The sequence below is a fragment of the Delphinus delphis genome, chromosome 5 (genome assembly GCF_949987515.2).
Source record: "Delphinus delphis chromosome 5, mDelDel1.2, whole genome shotgun sequence".
Classification (NCBI taxonomy): Eukaryota; Metazoa; Chordata; class Mammalia; order Artiodactyla; family Delphinidae; genus Delphinus; species Delphinus delphis.
In genome coordinates this window covers 68,201,701-68,224,921 of record NC_082687.1, presented here as the reverse complement: position 1 = coordinate 68,224,921, position 23,221 = coordinate 68,201,701, and the positions used below count along the sequence as shown (strand labels likewise).

Here is a 23,221-nt window from a genome sequence, read left to right as displayed (position 1 = left end):
GAAAACTAATACTTACTTATTTTTGGTCAGTCATTAGCTTGGAATCTGGCTTATTTCTCACAGGCCTTTCCAAAAAACGTAATACTGGTAGTTCCAAAATCTTTCTAAAAGGTTTCATTTTAACCAATTGCTAACACAGCTGGCCTGAGGTTTTCATCCCAATTATAGCACCAATCACAAAAACCCAAATACAAAGCAAAAAGAGAAGAAAAAACAAAAGCGGTCCTTCAAAGAAGGCACAGCACCACAGAAGATGCTCCCATCCCCAGAGAAGCGCCTGTACATTAACCTAATCACATTCTGCAGCACAAAATGCTCATTAAAAACACTCAGGGTTATTTTTAACCTGTAGGTCATTTCCTTAATCTATCAATTTTTTTTTTTTTTTCAATCATCAGATCTGACCATATCACTTAACCAACAGGTTAGAAATACTGGTAACAAATCAAATTAATTAGCGTATCAGATGAAAACTCTTTCAAAAGAAAAGCAAGGGGTATAACGGATTGCTAAAAAGAGCCCAGATTGGCCATGCACCAGCCCCCGTGTCTCCCCACCTCAGGCAGCTGGCTGTTAGCATTATCTAGAGAAGCTTCCAAACTTGGGGTCTCATCTCTGATTTGCAGCACTTCTTCTGTTGAGATGCTGCCCGTGGAGTCTTGAGACTGAAGAAGTAAATCAGGATGGTCTGGCATGGTTTCATCTGCAGCAGAATCATTGTTTAACTACAAGGAGAGATAGTAAGATAAGGAATTCATTTATGAGTCAGTGACGGTCACAAAGGCCACAAGAAACATTCTATGTTGTAAGACATTCTGGGGCCATAGTTATAAAGAGCTTCTTTGACTTCCTAAAATTGCTTTTTCCCCTCATTTCAGTCTATGCCAGAATTGGTGCTGTGAACGCAAGCAACTAACCCATCAGCAGAAATGACGTATCCGTTAACAAGGGTTAAATTTTGCTAAATAAAAACTACCAAAGTGAAAGAGCTCCTTGTGACTGTGTTAATCTTGACCTAAAACTCTTATTTTTACAGTGACGTCTCGTGCTTGCAGTTGGTCTAAGGACTCGTGAAGGGGGCGCTTTCACCTCTCCCGTGGCTTTGGCACCAAACGCTCAGTGGATTCTCAAGAAGCAGCATTAACTGGGAAGCAGGCACATAAGTCTGAACTGGCCATTCACTTATTTAAGCAAAAATCAATACCACAAATCTTCAGTAAGACGTAAAGAATTAGGACAATAAAGTTGTAATGGCAGGCCAGCCTCAGTGGGTTTATGGTCTAAGAAAATATTACAATTTTTCCTCTTTTAAGCAGGGTTATACATTTTTTTTTAAGGAATTATTTTTTAGGTGTGAAATGGTACTGTGATTATGATTTTATTTTATTTTTTGAATTTTTTAAAAGTATACATTTTATTTACTATTTAGATACACTTTTTTCTCTTTTAAAAATTTTAATTTTTTTAAATACAGCAGGTTCTTACTGGTAATCCATTTTATACATAGTAATGTATACATGTCAATCCCAATCTCCCAATTCATCACACCGCCACCCCCCTCCTGCCACTTTCCCCCCCTTGGTGTCCATACGTTTGTTCTCTACATCTGTGTCTCAATTTCTGCCCATGCAGGGTTATACATTTTTAACGGCCAATATTTAACATAAGAAAAATCAAGTTCATGATTCAGAATAGATAAAGGCAAAAACTAATTTTTTTTTCCCTGTGAGGAGGAATCAGCTTCAAATTCTTTTTTAATTTCACTACCACTATGACTAGGGTCGGCCTTCTAAGGAGACCGTCAGTTCTGCCCTGAGGCTCTCATGGGAGCTAACCTTTGTTAAGCACTTACTATATGTCCTCCCCATGAAATTCCTACGAGGCAGGTACTGCAGGTACTACTGGGAGAGGGTAGGTAACGACCACAATTACACAGCAGGTTGGTGGCACGATGCCAGCCTCTGAGCCTCTAGTCTGGCTCCAGGGAGAGCCTGGGCCTTCTTCATTGAGTCGCTGCTACCAGCAACTCACTGTTCCTTTAAACGCGCACAGTCCCAGGAGGAGACTGTCCCTTAGGTAGCATGCAGACCGCCTGGCTCAAATGCACTTACTAGCAGTGTGTCCTGGGACAAGTCACTTAATCTACAGAAATGCTGTAACCAGACTTAGCTTGTGTGGTTGTGGGGAGAGTTATAGTGACTAATCCACGTAAAACACCTTGCCCAGGGCCTGATGAATCTCAAACACTCAGCGAGTGGTAACTGCTGCTACTGTTATCAGCAACACCTTATCACTTAATACGTGATAGGAAGTTAGTGGAAAGACATATTGGGGTAACGGTGAGATGCCACAACAGGAGGGGTGACAGGAAGCCAACCACAAGCTGACAACTGTACATGCTCGCTATCGAAAGCCAACTCAGCCTGGCCTTTCAACAGCACTGCCAGTGCTTTACCAGCAGACCGAGTGTGATGCAAATGGGCCCAATTAAAGAGAGGCATGGAAAGGGCCCTCATGTAAGAGCGCTGTAACCGTAGCTGCCGCCTGGTCTGCACTAGGTGACTCCTCATCGCGTGGGCCACGGTGGCTAATCCACACCCCTTCTCTCCCCTCGTCCTGCCACCTTCAAGTTCCAAGCCAGCTACCACTTCGTGCTCGCGGCTCCCATTTCTGAACGGACAGACTACTCCTGCAGCCTTCATTTTCTCATCTCTCCCTGTCTCTCTCTGAATATCTGCCATCTGGCCCTTGGAATACAAGTCAGAACCTCCATATAACAGACTTGATCTTGCAAAGAGAGCAAAGCTGTGCTCCATCTTTCCACGCTGACGAGGAAAGAAAAGCAGCTGGAGAATTAAGCGGTGCCGGTGCTCACACCGATACCAAAACATGTATCATTCGAGGCGAGGGCCTCTGAAAGTGCCCAGCACGACTCACTGTTACTAGGAGAGAAGCAATAGCACATATGTCTCAGCGGCTAAGCGGCACACAGTATCGAATGTGTGTTAGTTCTGTCATGAATAATGGAACACTGCACTGCAGCTACAATTTTGTATTTTCATCTCAGTGTGTGCATTTCACCCGCACTGAAATGAAAATCACAATACAGAGAAACAGTAACTACTAAGCTGGAAGTTAGGAGAAAGGAGGCCAGCTGTCACTGTACGAAAAGGTCAGCGTACCATCTGCGTGCGTGAGAGTATCTGGCTTGCTGTGAGTGCTGCTTCTTCTTCTGAGGACTCGTCCGTATCCTCCTGGTTTGTCAGGTTCAGGCTGGGGGTGCTGCTGGAACACTGGTACTCCTGGAGCGATGGTGTGTCCCCTTTGTCGATACTGTCCAGTGAGCGCCTGCGGACTCCCCAGTTGAAATTGTCCATGCTTTCACCCTGGAAAAGCAAGACATCATTTCTAAGACCTCAAATACATGCTTATAAATATAGGAAAGGTAATACAGCGGGAAAACATACACCAAGATGAGAAATACTTAATGCATCATCATAAGCAGAGTTTCAATCAGCCCTTCAATTTCTTGAAACTTTTAAAACATCATTCAATATTTATAATATTTAAACGGATCAAAATATTTGGTCAATGACCTGTTTTAACTAAAGAATTCTCTTGACTTTCTATCTTATATTACTGGGGACCAACTAAATCTACTACCTAGGCCATTTCTATTCTAATACACAAACACAGATGAGACCACAAGGAAGACAAATACATCACAGATGACAACAAATAAACAATCCACAACACCAGGCTGCAACTTACCTGCAGCTCCTGGTTAGCAAAAAGGAAAACACACAGAATTAGAAAGAACGAAGACAAACATGTAAATATACGCTACACTTTTGGGGAAAACTCTTTGTGATTTCTCAAACCCAAAGACTGATTCAAGCTCTGGATTAAGCTTTGTGCAGGAAGCCAACATGTGATTCAAACTACTTTTTTATGCAAAATATATTGTGAAAAAGTCAGAGACAGACACTTAAAACAACATTTCTATGATACACTTTGGCAACACAAACTTTAGGAAAACCTTCAAAATTTACATAGATTTAATGCTGGATACAATGTAAAACTGACTTAAAATACCCACATTCAGTTGACAACATACAGGTTCACGATTTTTTTAGACTGTAGCATGGTTCTGGCTACACCCAATGGTCATTTTTTGCTACAAAGTAGTTTAAAATCAAGATCATATTTATCAAAACATAACCTTTGCCAATCTCAAAAGGTCAACAGGAAATAAAACAAATTTCAATTTCGCCCCACTTACGGATTTATATAAGTTAACGTTTCTGTTATTCCAAGCTGATCCTCCTTTTGTAAGGATATAACTCTTACGCTCCTCTTTCTTAAGCCCTGATGACAAATTACAGTGTGTTGGCTAGCAAAATATGACTTATGTGTATTCCTTTACTCAAGAGGGATTGTCCAGAATAGAGGTTTTCAGATTTTTTTTTTTTTTAAATAAAGCAGAGGAATACGCATGTCAAATGAAATTTACGACGGAAATCAACTGTGCAAAACTGATGAACAAAACCAGGGCTGCTCCGGTTGAAAAAGGTGGCCAGGAGTCCTCGGATCTTTCCCTATTTCTCAGGTATCCTACAAGCCCTAAGGCTCTGCAGGTCAGAGTTTGAAAGCCACCTTCCTAGAACGTATCATTTCAAATATTGTGATGTAGCAGAACACATAATAATGGCAACAGCCCTTGATATATATCTGGTGAATGAATGAATACACACTGTGGGCTTTCAAGGTTGGGGGATATTTTAGAAGTTTCATTAGCAGTCAAGTTTGTTTTGTAGCAAAGTACTTCCTTTTACCATGTTCGAAGAAAGACTATCTTTAGGTTTTAGAAAAGCTCTATCATTTGATTTGGCCTAATTATGAGGCATAAATTAGCACCACCCTCCCCAAATTACTGTGACTTGAATGAAAGATAGAACTACAATAAGCATCTTTAATTCCTTCTAAGGTTCTATTCAAAAGTCATATTCATTACTATGGACATTTTAGAGTACTGGATGAACCTGAAAGTATTTGCATTGTTCTTTAAAAAAAAAGGCAAACAAAAAGAAAGAACCTGACCATTACAAAAATGTCAAGAGCCAGCCTTTAGAGATTCTAAATTCTGTGCTGAAAAAAGCAAGTAACTACAGAAGAATTTATAAGTGGCTCATGCCCGTGAGGTAGGGCAGCAGGTCTCTTGAACCCACCACACTTCCTTGCCTGATTGTGCAAGTCTGTCCAATTTCCTACAACATGTTTTTCAAACTGTGGGAGCGACATCAATTTTAGAGGCTGGTGACCTGCTCTTTTTTTTAAAAAAAAAAAAAAACAAATGAAAGGAATAGAAAATATCACTGTGCATAGCATAGAGTAAGGATGCATATTCTTGAAATTTTTATTTTAAAGGTACGTCCATACAGATACACTTGGATGTGATATAAAATGTACTAGAAATGGCCACAGCTCAAAAAAAAAAAGTTTAAAAGCCACTGCCCTGTAAGACGTTGAATAATACTTGTTCTTGGGCTCCTGTGAACCTGTCCAGTGGTGTCTTTGGGAATATGGCGAACTAGGACATAGGAGCCTGTGCCGCCACTCAGCCAGGGTAAGGGCGTCTGCTGATCTCTGAGGCACCATGGTCATACCCTCATATCTGCAGGGGTGGGGGGCCTGGGGGGCCGAAGCACACAGGAGGACCTCCCTAAACTGGCTTCCTATCAACAGCTAATGGTGTGACGTGGCAGAAACCATTACATTTTATTCCTCCACCTCACCTATATGAGCCAAAGGAAACATCCCTTCAAGAGGGTTGATGAATGCATGCAAGTTATATGAGTGATTTTAATGTCTTTGGACAGAGATATATCAGTGACACGGTACGGATACTTGACAGTAAGGCATTTGGGGCTCTTGAAGACAGACATTTATAACAATTTTAGAATGAACATTTTTGTGATCTGTTTGATGTAAACTTTTCAGATTTAGGAGACTGCTGTTTAGGGGACTGACATCAGCTACAGGAATAGGCCCTGAACTGCCTAACATAACCAGGGCAGTGGGCAATCCTGTTCTCTTTGCCACAATGATTGGTTTAGAAATTGGCAAATGTCCCAACTTGGGCCAATGAGATGTGACAAGAAGCGTGCTAAAAGCATTCGGAGAGTAACTTCTTTACTTTCATGAGAGCATTTCTGGAAGTGACCCCTGCTTCCTTAACACTGCTGTGTGTGGACATAACCAAGGTCGTCTGAGGTGAAGCTGACTTGCAGAGAAGGGCAGAGCCTACAGAATTGCAGAGAAACAGCCGGAAACCTCACTGAGCCTTACCTAAAATAAGCTCTAACTCTGGGCTGGCTCAGCTCTGGGAGCGTGAATCTACTTTCTGAGTTGGAGTTTCCATTTAGGAAGCATCTAAACCGACACAACTATCAACTTTCTCTAAACGGAGTCAATATCAAGGACAAAGTCCTTGGTATTGAATGAAATGAGGCATTTGAGAGAGCTGGCTCCAACCTAAAGAAGAAAGTGATGATCAATGTCATAGGCAGAATCTCAGCCACAGGAAAGTGTTCCAGAAGGGAGCCAAAGGCGCCTTAATCGTCAATTTAGTTTCAGGGCCACCCTCTTTAGAGTTGTCTGATAATTTTTTAAAAAATAACTAATTTTATTTTTATTTTTTGCGGTACGTGGGTCTCTCACCGTTGTGGCCTCTCCCATTGCGGAGCACAGGCTCCGGACGTGCAGGCCCAGAGGCCACGGCTCACGGGCCCAGCCGCTCCGCGGCATGTGGGATCTTCCCGGACCGGGACACGAACCCGTGTCCCCTGCATCGGCAGGCGGACTCTGAACCACTGCGTCACCAGGGAAGCCCTTATTTTATTTTTTAAATTTAATTTTTTTGGTCACGCTGCTCGGCATTCAGGATCTTGGTTCCCCAACCAGAGATCGAACCCGTGCCCTCTGCAGTGGAATCCTAACCGCTGGACTGCCAGGGAATTCCCCATGTCTGATATATTTAAATGTAATTTTTACTATTCTGCTGCACATTAATTTGTATAATTCATGCAAACATTTAAGTCTAAGCGCACCCTCATTAAAAAAATACTTTCAAAGAAATCCATTTTTACTCTATATTTTTAAATATAAAGATGAAAAATTAGACGTTCCTTTTATTTCAGACTAATTCTGCTATGCTAACTGTACTAATCATGTTTAGTTCCCAGTTTAGATTTTTACCTTTTGACTTTACACTGCCCTTAATTAGGAAAGATCCTGTGGCTAAATCCTTCATTTTCATGCAGTTGTTACTATTCTATAAATATTATAAAAGAAAGGCCATATCCTTACCTCTGCATCTTCCAACTCAACATCTAAAAAGTCAAAATCCTTAAAAACGCCAAACTGTTGTTCACTGCTGTTATCTTCCACAGCTACTTCTTCCTCTTGAATTATGTCCTCTGTTGCAGAAATGAGGCTAGTCTGTTGGTCCCCGACTTCCAAATCCTCATTAGAAGAAAATACAACCTGACCCCCAGCCAAAAACAAAGCAAAACAAAACAGAACAGAAAAAGGCCATCCATCAGCTTTGTCACTCTGAATATGGGACATCAGTGCCCTAAGAGCCATTGCAGGCCTCATCTGTCAATGAGCTCAGAGCTTCAATTTGGTCTAATGCCTAACTGGGTGTATGCTTAATTAGCATAGCGGCCAAGTGTCAGAGAGGCAAGTAATAGTTTTTTCATTCTAAGTCAACACTGTAAGTAAGGTTAAGTTAGAAAAGGCAAGCAAGGAGACACAATAATTTCCGTTTCTTCATGGCCTAACGTGATTGTTAAAACCTTTACACAGGTTTTCATGATTACTCACTGATGGATTCTTCGGAAGACCAGACTCTGGACCACAGAGAGAAAGCACATTCATTAGCTTTTCTCTTGTTCTTCGCTAAGGAGAAAGAAAATGCAAACGTTACGATTCCTGATAAACTAAGACAAATTCTCAAGTTCTCATACATAGAATGAAATGGATTCTTCTATTCTATGAACTTTTTTTAAATCTTTTTTTAAAATTTTATTTTTTATACAGCAGGTTCTTATTCTATGAACTTTTATGTACCTGTGATAACTGTGGCCTCTTCCAACTAACAGGCACCAAGGCATTAGAATTAGAACCAGAAGAAGTTGAGGAAGTGCTTCTCGTCACAGCAATCACTTTCGGCTTCCCGTTTCTTCCAGTTGCGCTATGCTGATCACCATATTTATTTCCAATAATTGGTGTCTACACAGAAATAAAACGCCAGTGTTTGACTCAAATAATTCAACATAAATGGGTTAATAGCGTATCTATAATGACATTTTTTATAAACAGCCAAAAAAAACAGCATAAGGAGAAAGATTACTTAGCGTAAGGCAGAGACTACAAAAATCAAAGGTAATGATGATATCTTTTTTTTTTTTAAATCATAAGATTTCACTTTATTGGGAACCAGTCTCTGAGGAGATTATTGGAGAACTTATTCCTACTTTAAATACAGATCTGCTTTCTTTAAAAACGACCATCTTCACCTTTCCCCCCATGATTATAAAATAGGTCCTCTTTGAAAGCTCAGAAAATATGAAAATGATTAAAAAAAATCACCTGTCAGCTCACCACTCAGACTTAATGTCTATTAATATTTTGGTGTTTTTTTGATCATGTTGTGTGCTTCAATAAGGTGCTTTGGCAAATATTCAAGATAAGTAACAACTTCAAAGAGAAAGCTATCTACATATGTCTTACTGCAAATCTGATATGTAACATTTCCAAAATTTATTTCCGTAAAATTCCATGATGAGTCCAAACGCTGGATGATCCAAAACATGTGTATTTACTCGGCTTTGTGAAGTGTCTCAAATTTGCATTTGAATATAATTTTAAGCTCACTTGCATGTCACCCAAGTCCCCTTATGATCTGGTCCCTGCTTATCTCCCCAACTTCAGCCTCCGCCACTCCCTCCTGAACTTCACACTCCAGCAGAGCTGAGCTTGCTCCCCAAGCATATGGTGCCTTTGTGGACCTATGTGCTGGCACATGTCACCTCCTTTGCGTAGAACATGCGCCAAGCAAACCCCTAATCACTTTGAACATTGCCTCCAGACTTCCAAGGAGGCCTATGCTGATACCACCACCACCTCTGCGTAATTGTACTTGGACATTTACCAGGTGATGGTGATTGTTTCTGTGCCTCTCTCCCCCTGCTATACGGGAGTCCCTGGACTGAGTGTGACTCATCACTGCTCCTCTAGTATATCTCCAGTGCCCACACAGAGCAGATACTTGGGAATTTTTTGAGGAAACAAATTGAAATTAACTATGTGATATAGATAAAATGTTCTGAGGATTCGTACCACCGTTTTCAACAAAATAACTGTGACACCATCAGTTTCTGACTCAGAAGAACAGCAAAGCCCAGTTTCTCTATCATATTCCCATTCTATGTATTCCATGTTAGAAAGTCTCAGGTGATAGAAACCAGAACATTGGCAGTAAACATACTTTCTATCTTAAAAAAATAACCAATAAGCTCTGGATAAATTCTAAGACCAAGACTAAACTGCAAAAATATTTTTTAATCTATATAATCCTTATCAATTAAAACATGAGTAGATCTTCAGCTGTTATCTTTCTCAACTCCCCCCACCCCCCAATACTTGATCAATAACTTCTCTCTTGAAAAATTCCTGCCTTGGCTTGTGAAAGACCATTTCGATGGTACCAAAGCCAACAAGAGTGGGCTGAGTTTCTGGAGGAGAAAACCCAAAACTGATGCTCTCCGCAAGGGTCAAAAAATCTTTGCATGCGATTTGTATCGATATTAATATGTAACATAGTCAGGATTCAGGTTCCCTCCGGACTGGGGGGCCCTGCCTCAGTCTAGCCCTAACATGTAGGGCTTCTCAAATCTCAGTTTATTTTAGCCTCATTTTTCCTTCCATGATTTCAACCATCCACCTATATGACACTGAAAACCCTTAAACTTTTTCCTTCCGCCCAAGTTTTCCTCTAAAACTTCAGATCTCTTCAGGTAATCAGCACCTCCGTCAGTATGTTTTTTGGTCTCTTCAGAGCCAGGATACCCGAGACTGAGCTCATCACGCCCTCCTTCCCTGCTAATACCTGTTCTCCCTGCATTTCCATCCCCTTTGAAAGGTACCAACACTCACCAAGTTGTTCCAGCAAATGTCCTTGTCTGTTCCTTACTTAGCACCTCCTCTCCTTCCCATCAAACCCCATCAATTACTTCCTCAGACTTTTGAAAACCATCCCTTCCCTCTTTGTTTCCTCTGCAGTTGCCTAGGGACACAGTCCAACATTATCTTTTACCCAAATTACTGTAAGAGATTCCTTAAAAATTTCTACCCCGCTCCTCCCTGGTCCATTTTCTATCCTGTTGCCAGAGTGATCTTCCTAAAATGCAAATCCTAATATTTCCTATTCCAGCTAAAAATCCTTTAAGAGCGCCTACTGCTTCAAGAGAAAACCATCTCGTCAGACAAGATGCCAGTGACCTCGCGGCTCCCTATGCCTTCAGCTTCCTCTCTCATCCTACTCTATACCTCCATCCTCTGTACTCCGTGCTCAGGGTAGGCCACAGTAACTGGATGGAAGTTTCCAGAGCGCCGCGCTTTCTCACACTTACAAGCCTTCATTCACACATGCTGCTTTTTCTTGGATTACTCCCCCCTCCCCAGACTTCCATATATACCTGTCTAGGGTTACTTATCTCTCAACACTCAGCTCAGATCAGGTTAGATATACATGCTATATATTCCTATAGAACTTCGAACCTACTTCCAGCCAAAGCACTTATCACAATGTTTATTTGCCTATCTCCCCAAAAGGCTATAGGCCTTCTCCCCTGAGAGCAGTCTTCTCCCCACTCCCACCCCATTTTCATGACACCTGTCACAGCATCTACTGCTGAGTATGAGCTCAATCAATACTTGTTGAATGACAGAATGAATAAATGAAGAAATGAAAATTTCTAATAGAGCACCTTTATCAATCTCTGAGCATCTTACCTCAGATATATCAAAATGAAAATCTAAGGTCTTCCCAGGCAACTCCTTAGAGACGTTATTAAAAATTTTAGTGAAGGATATTTCAGGAGAACCTGTATCTCCTCCGTAGGTCCTGGGGATATCGTTGGGCACGACAAGGCTTGCCGAGCGAGACACCACCAGTTTTAAGATGTTAAGGGCTTCCTTCCAATAAGGACTCTGGTTTCAAAAAATAATAGACAAATACATATTTAACTAAGAACAAAAACTTAGTGTACACTGTAGACAATGAAAATCTTATTTCTACAAAAACTCCTTGTAAATTATTCATTTTTACTTTGAGGTACCTAACAGAGGGTCTGAGTTACAAAAGGAAAGAAAGTAAGTTATTATTTGTACCGTTAAATTTATGAGATATTATACATATAATAATGCTACCAGCTCAGAATATTTTGCATTTTTCCCAATAAGTGCTTTATAAATATTACTGGTTGAGAAAGTCTAATACAGTAATCTGGCAGTTGGGGTAAACAAAGGGGTTGTATATATATGTGAACTTTCTAGATGAATGAAGTATATGGCTTTAAGACTCTAGAACTTTAAATGTTTTAAGTCTTGGAGATAAACAATTTTTGACGCATACTTTTTAGACATAAAAATATTAAAATACTAAATAAATTTCAGATTTTTCTTAATGACCCAAGCCCCGAATAATAAGCATAAGTGCTGTGCTAAAACGATGCTCTCAGTGATTCCTGAGCTGTATAGGGTGAACTTTTCCCCCATATATGGTGGCTATGTTTTCGAGTTATTCTTCTGCTTTTAGTTTTGTATATTTCTGCCAATGTAATTTAGGAATGATTTATATGACAGACATATATGTGGAGAGGAATTAATGCCTAATTAAAAATTTAGAACTTTTTTTTTTACTGCCTACTGAAAATCATATAAAAATGACTTTTTTTCTTTCTTGTGGTACCAAAATCAAACTTCAACCTTGTATTATACATATTGTTTCACAGTTGGCAGTTCTGAGAGAGGGAAAATACTACTTAAAAAAGGAAGTGAAAAATCTTTGGCAGAAATGAATTATCCAATTTAGCTAATAACATCTTGATACGAAGACATCTAAAGCATAAAATATTACTAGTAATTAAAAATGTCCACATGAGGCTTCCCTGGTGGCGCAGTGGTTAAGAATTCGCCTGCCAATGCAGGGGACACAGGTTCATGCCCTGGCCCAGGAAGATCCCACATGCCGCGGAGCAACTAAGCCCGTGACTACTGAGCCTGCGCTCTAGAGCCCGTGAGCCACACTAATGAGCCTGTGCACCACAACCACTGAAGCCCGCGAGCCACAACTACTGAGCCCACGTGCCACAACTACTGAAGCCCGCGCACCTAGAGCCTGTGCTCCACAACAAGTAAAGCCACCGCAATGAGAAGCACGCGCACTGGAACAAAGAGTAGCTCCCGCTTGCTGCAACTAGAGAAAGCCCACGCACAGTAACGAAGACCCAACGCAGCCAAAAATAAATAAATAAAATAAATAAATTTAAAAAAAAATGTCCACATGACACTGTGACATTTTAAGCACATCATCGTAGAAAACAGTTTATCTTTAACAAAGTTAGACTATGTAAAAATCATCATCATTTTTTTCTTATGGAAATAATTAGGAGCTCTGGGCATTGCAAAATGCTAAAATCTCTTCACAGCTATTTCCATAAATTATATTGGTACTTGTGTTCTAAATGTAAAAGATTATCATTTACATGTACGTAAAATGTTTAATATTTGAATAAAGCAGAAGTCACTAACTGGGATGACCTGTCAGCTAAATATAACCTTGGTTTACCCAACATTTAAAAATAAATTTAAGGACTTCCCTGGTGGCGCAGTGGTTAAGAATCCGCCTGCCAGTGCAGGGGACATGGGTTCGAGCCCTGGTCCAGGAAGATTCCACATGCCGCGGAGCAACTAAGCCTGTGTGCCACAACTACTGAGCCTGTGCTCTAGAGCCCGCGAGCCACAACTACCAAAGCCCATGCGCCTAGAGCCCGTGCTCCGCAACAAAAGAAGCCACTGCAATGAGAAGCCTGTGTACTGCAACGAAGAGTAGCCCCCTCTTGCTGCAACTAGAGAAAGCCCACGCGCAGCAAAGACCCAACGCAGCCAAAACATAAATAAATTAAAAATAAAATAAAATAAATTAATTAAAAAATAAAAAGAAATTTGAAAAGAAATTTGAGACATTTTAAAATTAGGCAGTTTTAAAGAAAAACCCAGATTTTGAGCTTCTCGTTATAAATTAGAAAAGAAAAATCAGAAGTTCTGGCCACAGTGGACCTGTACTCCAACATGGCAACCATTCTTAGTCATGCTGTTCCTTTTAGATGAGGAATGTGCAGTTCACTTAGTCATAAATCTATGCCCTCTTATGGTTACTTGCTGGCCCAGTGGGCATATAAGCTTGTGGTTCTGAACAAAAGAAATGTATCTATGTTTCATAAATTAGTAATTCAATGTGCTATGTATTTCTGCGGGTGATCCAGCAAATATCTGATGAGTTAACTTCTTTAAGCCTTAAGGAAAAAAAAGAGAAAAGTGCTTTAGGAAAAAAAATATAATTGTTGAATGGTGAAGCCTTGCTCCCTAAGAGATAAAAACAGAGAAGATACACAGGGTTACCAAAGAAACCTATGTTTTTTTTTTAATATTTGCAATCACTGATTTTCAAGGGAATCTAAAAAATAACCCAGATTGCCCAATAAAAATACTGAAAAACATTTTGATACAGTTGTGTTACTTTCAGATATGGACTAGAACACAAACTCATTGCAGCTGAGTATTTCCATTTGTAAATTTTGCTTTAGTGAATACAAGTATCACTGGAGTAGAAACACAAAGTATTAATCTGTTAAGGCTCTCAAAGAGTTTGCTCTGTTTGGTCAGTTGTATCCACAATACTGCTCTGGTTGTCAAGGCCTTTCTTACAGATAGTTCTAAAGTGAAATTCAGTACAGACCAAGTTAACTTGTCGCCGTTTGCAGTTAAACCAAGTCTGATTTTCTACTTTCTAAGTATCTGGCACTTTTTACCAGACACAGAAAGCAACTCTAAAATACAGACTCTTCAAAGAGTTCTTCTGTTTCTAAAAGTAATATCTGTTCATTATGTAGGACTTGGTTAAAAACAGAAAGGTACAAAGTACACTGTCCAGAGACAGTGACTGCTGCCATTTGTGTACATTCCTTCCAGTGATTCCTGAAATGTACATTCGAGGACATAATCATTAAAAATAAAAATCAGGAATCATGCCAATCCTACCGTTCAGATTCTGCTTGACATCACTCACATTGAGAACATTTTCTCATGTTGTAACTATTCCTGAAAACATGATTTATGAACTAACCACTTCCCCTATCTTAGACACTTAAGGTGTTTCCAATTTTTTATGATTATAAGTTGTTTCGAGATGAACACTTCTATACATGAGATCTGGGGTCACTCACCTGTACATATTTTCCAATAATCTTTATGATCTCCAGATTAAACTGCTTGACTGGGGCAGCGGAGAGGTCAATATGACTCAAAAGACTATAGATGATCTGTAGTAATGATTGCTGCATACTGGACAGTCCTTTTTCTAACAACTGAAAGTAATATTAAAAAGTATACTTTAATCAGGTTAAAGAAAATTCCACAGGATTTACATGAGTGATGTTGAAAACCATAACAGATTTAACCTAAGAGTTCATGGTTAGAGTTATCAGAAATCCAGAGAATAATGAAGGTAAAAGGTAATGTCTATTATTGTTACTTGTCCTTGCTGCAGAAAGGAGAATTAGACAGATTACTTGTCATCTTAATCTTAGTGCTTTCTTTTATATCCTTAACTAATTTAGCTAAACACCATTTATTTTAGGTTAAGAGAAAAACCGCTACACCACCGTCACCAAAGAATAACTAACTACCCGCAAGCCATTCACACCAGCCACTTACTACCTATGTGATCTTGGATAAGTTTCTTATTTCTCTGAGCCTTGAATTTTAAAAATAAAACTGGTAACACTTGCCTCATAGGGTTTGTAGGACAATTAAATTATATATGTGTAGTTCTAAATATGTGTAATTAATTTTAGTACTGTTGTTAGTAATAATGAGAGTTATTAATAATCATAAAACAAGGATAACTTACACTAGTAAGAGTAACATTGGAGACAAAGCGTTCTCTCTGTAGACTGGAACTACATGGCCCACTGTATTGTGCCAGTGCCAGACCTTAGAACCCCATGATGGGTCTTCAGGGAGCGCTAGTGTTGCTTTAGTGTTGAACTTTATGGTGGCGCAAAAGTGAAAGCTAGACGAAGGCACTTAAATTCAAAGCCAGTTAAGGAGGTCTGGCTTTATGTTGGCTCTTGTCCTACAGGTGTAGGTATAAGATAACCTAGCGATGCGCATTCATTCAGGTTAGGAAGCTCTCAGGCAGAGGGCTCACGCTGTTGGCTCACCTAAATATAAAGTCGATGGGAGTAAACCCACCCAAACCAACACCTTAAAACTCCACACCAGTCCTGAGCACTTTATGATGCTCACCATCAGTGACTTAGCTAAGTTAAACAGTGCTATGAGCAATACTTAAAATGTTTATTGAGTTACAAGTAATTTAAGTTTGTACAGTGTGTTAGGTTTAGCTGCCAGAGGTCAACTTTCTGAAAAGGAACGTATCACTGACAAACATTTTTAGTGACTAGGAATTTCTTCCTTTTGAGGGTCTCCTCGTGGCTCTCTACTCAATAACTTACTTTTCTAGGCACGAAGTTAGTTCTTCAACAAATAAGCACAGTCGACCCTTGAATAACAGGTTTGAACTGCATGGGTCCACTTATTTGTAGGTTTTTTTCAGCAGTAAATACTACAGCACTACAGGACTCACAGTTGGTTGAATCACGGATGCGGAGGGCTGACTGTAAGTTACATGTGGATCTGACCGTGTGGAGGCTTGGCACCCTTAACTCCTGCATTGTTCAAGGTGAACTGTATTGACTTTTCATGCTGTTCTATCACCAGATTTAAAAATTCTATTTACTCCCCCCCAAATCATATTTTACATTAGGAAGGAAATATAGTTTTAATCAAAATATAGTTTTAATCAAAATTAAAACTTGCCCAGCAGAAATGACTTTGCATGCTGTATTACTATTCTAGAAAGGATCTCAAAGCCAAGAGCTGGTTCTGTAGAAACAAAAAGATAACCATTCCCTAGGATCAAGACCAGGAAAAAAACCATTTGCCTTTTGAAATAAAGGTGAGGTTTACATCATTATGAGCTTTATGTCACTTAAGGACAGTGAATGAGGAAATAAACACTGAAAATGAAAAAAAAAAACCTTTATAAAAACTTCCTCCTTACTTGAAAGATATTACCTATATTTTTCTTCAAAAAAAGATGTTACCTATATTCACTCTCAAAGAAAATTTGAAGATTAATTAGCATCAGTGCTGCTTCTAGAAATAAACTCTATTTGAAAATTTTGCCACAGAGCAGTTGAAAAATCCTTTTTTGGGGGAGTAAATTTACCTCTGCAAGATAAGTCACAAGACTAAACGTAGTATCTGAGAAGGAGTCATGCAGGTATCTACACACTACGTTGATCCAGTTAGAACAGTCTCTGGAATACGTGTGCGTACTGTACAGACTCATCATGTGAGCCAGATTGACAAGCGTTGGGCATTTTTCTTCTGCACAAACCTAAAAAAGCAAGCAAAAATTTCATTCACTTAAAGACAGTTAAGTTTGATTTTATACTAAATGTATTTATTTAATGCATCAATTTAGATATATATGTTGAAGAGTTAATGCATTTTATTTCAATATGGTAGAGAAGTTAAACAGAAGAGGAAAAAGCACAAGGCATTCTTAAGAGAATGCCTTAGATCATACGGAGAGGATTAATATGTCAAGCACTTCCGTGGGTGTTAAAGAGTATGGCTTTTTTTCAGTCTGATGTAAAATGTCTTTGGTAAAAACCCAAATGTTTTTGTAAACCCTGTGTGTCATTTCGTAAAAAGAGTTTTGTCTTGTAAAATCTATATACGGTTCAGTGCACAAATAACTAAACAGGCAGGCTCAACGTGGGAATCCTCAGCGAGGTTCGGAGCTGCTACGCCAAAGAAGAAGTGCTTTAGTCTCAAGCTGTCCAGGGTATCTCACTAGGGCAGTCAACTGCAGAAGCCTCAACCTGTGTGATACAGTCAGAGGACTTCATTGGAGGACTGATAAAACGTTTGAGTCCTGCATCTCCAGTGAATGGCAATCTCCAGTGTGGACGTCAAGCTACTCTTCAGGAAATCACCTAAAGCTCTTAAGGTCCTTGGCCAATCATTTACAGGCTACTACAAAGTGTACTGACTTCCTAGACTTTGCGTGATACGGTACTACAGAATCTGAATCAACAAATGTAGGCCCAAGATATGAAAGCATGCAAGACTATGCAGAGACTAATACAGTACCTTGGAAGTTATTTTATAAAATCATTAAAAGCAGCTGTTTTCATGCCATTAGCCTTTTACTCATAAAACAGACACCAGGAAGAAAAAAGAAAAGTTGTTTGATATTTCTGATTTGTATTTCAAAATATAATAATTTATCACACTATTTTTTTAAAAACCACATAACTTTATAGTTTCAAAATTTGTTATCCTTCAGCAAAAATTTTTATAGTTTAGAGTAAATTCTAATCTTATCCTGAGGGATAAGGTATTCCTATAGAATTCTTATATTCTTAAAGAATATTTTTTTAAAGAATGATTTTTTAAGAACCTATTTTTTGAAACAGAAGAAAGTTCTTCAGAATAATAGGCTGTGTAATTTTATAGTAAAACAAATGGCTTAGATTTAATTTTGGAACTTTGGAATTACCAGGTTAAAATACGAGCCAAAAAAGAGTATGTTTTATAACAAACTTTTTTAGCATACTATTTTTGCCATAATGAATAGCTAAAAAGGACAATATTTGTCCTAAGTGTTGCCTCATTTTGAAATTCTGTGCTCTCCAAGGGCACAAACAGTAGAAAGAGTGATATTTGCATAATGAGGAAGCACATAATGGCAGAAAATTATTCTCAACAGTTTAAGTGAGAGAACAATTAAGGAATCAATTTAGTTCACATCCTGCAGGTTGCTGAAAGGCCACAGAGGGAACCTTTGTGTGCTGCTCAACAGGAAGAAAACAGACTTAATAGCAGTTTATGACTATCAGCAAGCCACATATTTGATTTCTTAAAAACATAAAAGATATTTGGGACTTTCCTGTGCTTTGCCTCGGTCAGGACAGCAGAGGCTTGGAGCTCAAGGGCCTTCTATGGCCTTCCAGTCACGCTGTGCTTCTCACCTGACCTAACACTCAGCAAATTACTCAGCACTTCCGCCGCCAATCTCAAATGCTTCTACTTCCCCTATCAAGGGATTTATGCTTTTTACTTTCTTAAAATCCCCAAATAAGCCAATATACATTCTTTCCTTATATTTTCTTTCTTACCCCTCATGTAGAAAAAAATAAAATCTTTGTTTACATTTTCCTAATGGTGTGTTATTAGAATATTAAAATGAAAGTCATTTTAATAAATTATTTTAAAAATCACTTTTAGACCTCATTAATGCAAATACATGTTGTTGGGTTTTTTAGTACAAACCATCATATTCAAAACTAAGATATGTCTCCATGAACTATAATAATGGCTCTTCTTTTTAAATACATGCTGTTAAAATGGTTAAGAATTTCTCCATATCTATTTAGAAATTTAAATAAGGATGGATTCAACAGCAAGTTTTATTAAATATTTTCTTGTCACTTATTAAACATTTTCTATCCAGATAATGAAAATGTTCTTACTTACTCTTTTTTACTGTGTATGTGATTAATTGGGTTGGTAGTCTTTTTTCACTCCATTGGCACCCAGAGATAAATTTGCATTTAACAGTACTGAAATGGCGGCCATAGAGAGATGGGTGTTTTATTTGGTTTTCTAGAAGCTTGCTCCTTCCACTTACTGCTGTGCTACTTGCTAACTGAATCTCAGGTTTGAAAAAAACTGCTTATACAAAATGCTCTTCCAGAGAAATTTACTTGCTTGTTCCCTTCTGTTGCAGACTTCTCTGATTTTTCTCCCAGTGCTTTAGCCAGGTTATCTTACTTATATTACTATTGAGTCACCCCCTCCAGTTCACCTGATTTCCTGTTGTATGTATATTACTTGTAAATTCCTATAACTCCTTCTTGTAACTGTTTGTATTTTCAGCCTGAAAAGTCTTTTTTCCAAGACTCAATGTGACAAAAAAAAATAAATATATAAAATAAAATTAGTTAAGAATTAAGTTTAAGCCGAAGGTAAGGTATATGTGATCTCTTTATTGTTCTTAAGAGGACGTTACTAAATAGATAAAATGTCAACATCATATGCTTTTACAATTAAGACTAAGACCTATAAAACTTTTAAACAAATGTTCACAAACGATTTAAAAATAGGTACATATGTGTTTAAGAAATATATGATGGGAAGGAAAGAGTCAAATAAGGAAGAGAAAAGAATGAAGGGAGCAGAGAGAGAAGATAAAGAGAATGTTAGAAGGAAAAAGGCAAACATAAAGGGAGAGAGAACTTTCAGAATCAAAAAATACATTATGCCCTCTTCTTCCGCAGGGCCTTTGCACATGCAATTTCTCCTGCCTGGAAAATGTCTACCTTCAGCCCTGCTCTTGTTTCTCATCCAGGGACCTTATTTGCCCTTCAAGTCCACTTAGATCTAAATGACTTCCCCCAGGCAGACTTTTGCTTTATGTGTCCCTAGAATATTTTGTTCTCCCATTGCAAAGTCACCAGACTCTACGGTGATTGTCTACTTACTTGACTGCACTGCCATCCTAAGGCCCATAGGGCTAAGGATTCTATTTACTACGATTATCATTGTATTTCCAGCACCTGATCCAGTGCTCAGTACATATCTGGGGGGCAAATGAATGAATGACTTGGAAACTGACAGAGGATAAAGTAGGGAAACAGAGCAGAAAAAGATTCAGACTCAGAGGAGAGCTACTCTAAACAAATAATTTTATTCACTGTCATTTGAGCAGCTAACATATCATTACTATATTACTCCTTCATATGCATAAAAGAATAAAAATTTAGATAGGAAGTGACAGTAAAAGGATTTTCAAGAGACTTCCCCCCTTAAGATAAACTCCAGAGAAAATTCCCTAAAGTGTTATCTTCCAGCATCACATTTGCTTACCTTTGCTATTCGACTAGCTGTTTCTTTGCAAAACTGAGTTGGGCTGTCAAAATGCTGGATTAAGTGAGGCAATAAGCAAAGGATGTTAAGAGGAAAGCCTATCAAAAAAAAAAAAAAAGCAAACAATAACCAATTTTATTGCACATTATTTTAAAAATTAAAGGATGTTTTTTTTCATGGTTCACAAAAACCATTTTCTTTTTATTTCCTGGAGTACTTGATCTTCTAAAAAAAAAATTTTTTTTTTTGCTTTTACCAAAGAATTTAAGCTATCTCACATATTAAGAAAACCATAACTGTTTGTGGAAAAGCAGAAATTAGTAGATTTCAAAACCAACAATTAGTTAACATTTCACTATATTAAAGAAAAGCGAAGAGTTGGTGCAATTCAAGTCACATCACCTGACAACTGGGAAGGATCCACCAACGTGTGTTTGGAGACAGCAATGAGTTTACTCAGGAGGTGCACTGTCATTTCCTGTGTGGATACTGAGGTAAAACCCTTAAGGAAGAGCTGCTGAAGGCCTGGGAAATTATTCCACTTCAGTTTGCTTTGTACGGTTTCAATCTTCTCTCGACTCTCTGATTTTTCCAAAGGCAGGTGGATCAGCAGTTTGTTGAGAAGTCTGAGAGCCAGGAGGTATTCATATTCATAATCTGATTCTAATAAAGATGCTGCTATCCAAAAAATGGTGGCCATCAAGCTGGCAGGCTCAGTAGTGGGCTGCACATCATACACGGCTTTCTCTCTCAGGGAGGAAAGGCTTCGAGTCCTCGCTAAGCTACTGCTGTGGTTGAGCCGTCCATCCATTATATCCAGTGTATTACTCCGCCGCCGGTCACCTCTTCGGTCACCAATTAAACTTAACCTCAAAGAGTTACTTCTTGCATTACTGCTATATCCCAAATAACTGCTACTATTAATGGGACTTGTGCTTAGATTGAGTTGTCCAGTGCTTTTCCTGTTAGCTGCATACTTGTTTCCCATTATAGGATCATGGTATGAGGTTCTTTAAAAAAAAAAAAAAAGAAAGAAAAAGAAAAGATGAATCCATGCACAATCGCTTCTTTTGCTACATTAACTGTACTCTTGAAAACACTGCAAAATGGTAACTGTTACCAGGAAAAATCATTTTTAAGTATATCTGACTTTGCTTAACCCAATTTCAGTTCTTTCCTCCCTATTAAAATGTACAACAGTATCTTTTCCACTGTGGCTACTTTGGGTTGGATGAGGTTTGATTTGAAGCGAAAATTCTGCCATAGTTATTGCTGATAACTTTCAGCTCTGGGATTTAGTACATATTACGTCCAAAGCAGGCCTCGTTTGTCTCACCCCCAGACTCAAAGGTCCTGATGTCCCTATTTCTGTCAATTCACATTCTTTCCAAAAGAACCAAGCTCAAAAATTTAGTTTTTATTTCTCCTTCTCCCTCACATCTAATTATCATTGATTAAAAAATAATTACAGAATACTTTCTACGTGTGCCAGCAGTATGCAAAATGCTAGGAACATTAAAGTCCATGGAAATGGATAAATGAGAGCCTGTTAGTTGCTGTTATGAAAATATTAAGAAAATACTGTGAGATCCCAAAGGATGGAATGCTTAGCATTCCCCTGGGGCAGTTAGAAATACTTAGCTAGGAGGTGATATTAAGACGGGACTTGAAGGATAAACCAATTTGGGATTTGCAAGGAAGACAAAGTTCGAAGAGAGGCTGGTCCAGGGAGAAGCAACAGTATGTGGAAGGTGCGAGTCCCAAGGAGCCTGGCCTGCTGGGGTGACAAGAGGATGTTGAGTGTGGCAGTAATACAGCCTGTCACTGAGGCTGAAGCCGAGTGGCACAGCAGAAAGGTCTCTGACTAGGGTGTCAGAGGAACGGCACTGCCGCATACTAGCCCCGTGAGCTTTCACACGTCTCACTGTCTGAGGCTCATTTTCCCACCGGCAATCCATCTGAATTTAAGGGTAGTACTCTCACTGCCGATATTAGAACAATATAGTATTACGCATATTTAGCTATTGAAGGTCTAAATACAAGTCTGCCGGTTGCCTAGTTTTTCAGCTCTTACTGAGAAAGGGCAGAAAGAAGATCGTAATGCTTCATGGTTTCAGCCAAAGTATCAATTGCAGATTCCAACGTGAGAAGAAGCTCAATCACAAATCCCTAGAAAAAAAGGCAGATCTTAATTAATCATACTCTGGAAAGAAGAAACTGCAATGCACTTCCTGATGAGATTTCAAAATAGAACAAACTCCACATTAATATTACAAAATAAACTCTTGAGCAACGTGATCTTGCTGATGGATGAGAATGCATCAAACTAATGGTATAAACTGATTATACTGGCAACACGATGCACCCAAAATTACCTGGGTCAGAAATCTAGGAGCCATCCTTGTTTCTTTCTCTCACATCTAAATTGAATCCATCAGCACCTTGAAAATATTACTTTAAAAATAAATCCTAAATCTGACTTCCTTTTCTCTACCTCCATAGCTCCCCTTAATCCAAACTATCATCATTTTGGCCTGGACTCTTACAAAGAGCCTCTTAACTGACCTTTCTTGCCTTCCTAAGGATTCCACCTAGCCTACAGAGTGAGTGTTTAAAAAAAGCAAGTCATATCCATCACCTTCCTTTTAAAACCAATGGGCGGTTTCCCATCAGTTCAGAGTAAACTCCCACCTCCCACCAGAACCTCCTTGGCCTCGCATGATCTGGACCTGCTTACCTCATCAATCTCCTGCCTCTGGAGGTCCCCAACCAGTACGTTCTAGCCACATTGGTTTGCTTGATGTTCTTTATTTTGTTTTATTTTAATTTTTGGCTGAGCCATGAGGCTTACGGGATGTTAGTTCCCTGA

General features: G+C 38.9%; 1 protein-coding gene across 8 annotated transcripts in view; it reads right to left on the bottom strand.

Annotated features, from left to right (window-relative positions):
- The window catches only part of FRYL (FRY like transcription coactivator), a 244,255-nt gene that overhangs the window by 24,405 nt on the left and 196,629 nt on the right, over positions 1 to 23,221 (bottom strand). For 7 of the 8 annotated variants that reach the window (XM_060012585.1, XM_069540693.1, XM_060012583.1 and 4 more), the window contains 11 exons: positions 22,427 to 22,521; positions 20,755 to 21,362; positions 20,353 to 20,450; positions 16,643 to 16,813; positions 14,574 to 14,714; positions 11,080 to 11,277; positions 8,134 to 8,295; positions 7,888 to 7,962; positions 7,369 to 7,545; positions 3,183 to 3,386; positions 558 to 725 (listed from right to left, as the gene is read on the bottom strand). In XM_060012585.1, the coding sequence (XP_059868568.1) occupies positions 558 to 725; positions 3,183 to 3,386; positions 7,369 to 7,545; positions 7,888 to 7,962; positions 8,134 to 8,295; positions 11,080 to 11,277; positions 14,574 to 14,714; positions 16,643 to 16,813; positions 20,353 to 20,450; positions 20,755 to 21,362; positions 22,427 to 22,521 (2,097 nt within the window). The remainder of the gene's footprint in view (positions 1 to 557; positions 726 to 3,182; positions 3,387 to 7,368; positions 7,546 to 7,887; positions 7,963 to 8,133; positions 8,296 to 11,079; positions 11,278 to 14,573; positions 14,715 to 16,642; positions 16,814 to 20,352; positions 20,451 to 20,754; positions 21,363 to 22,426; positions 22,522 to 23,221) is intronic. The other variant, XM_060012588.1, reaches the window with a different exon arrangement.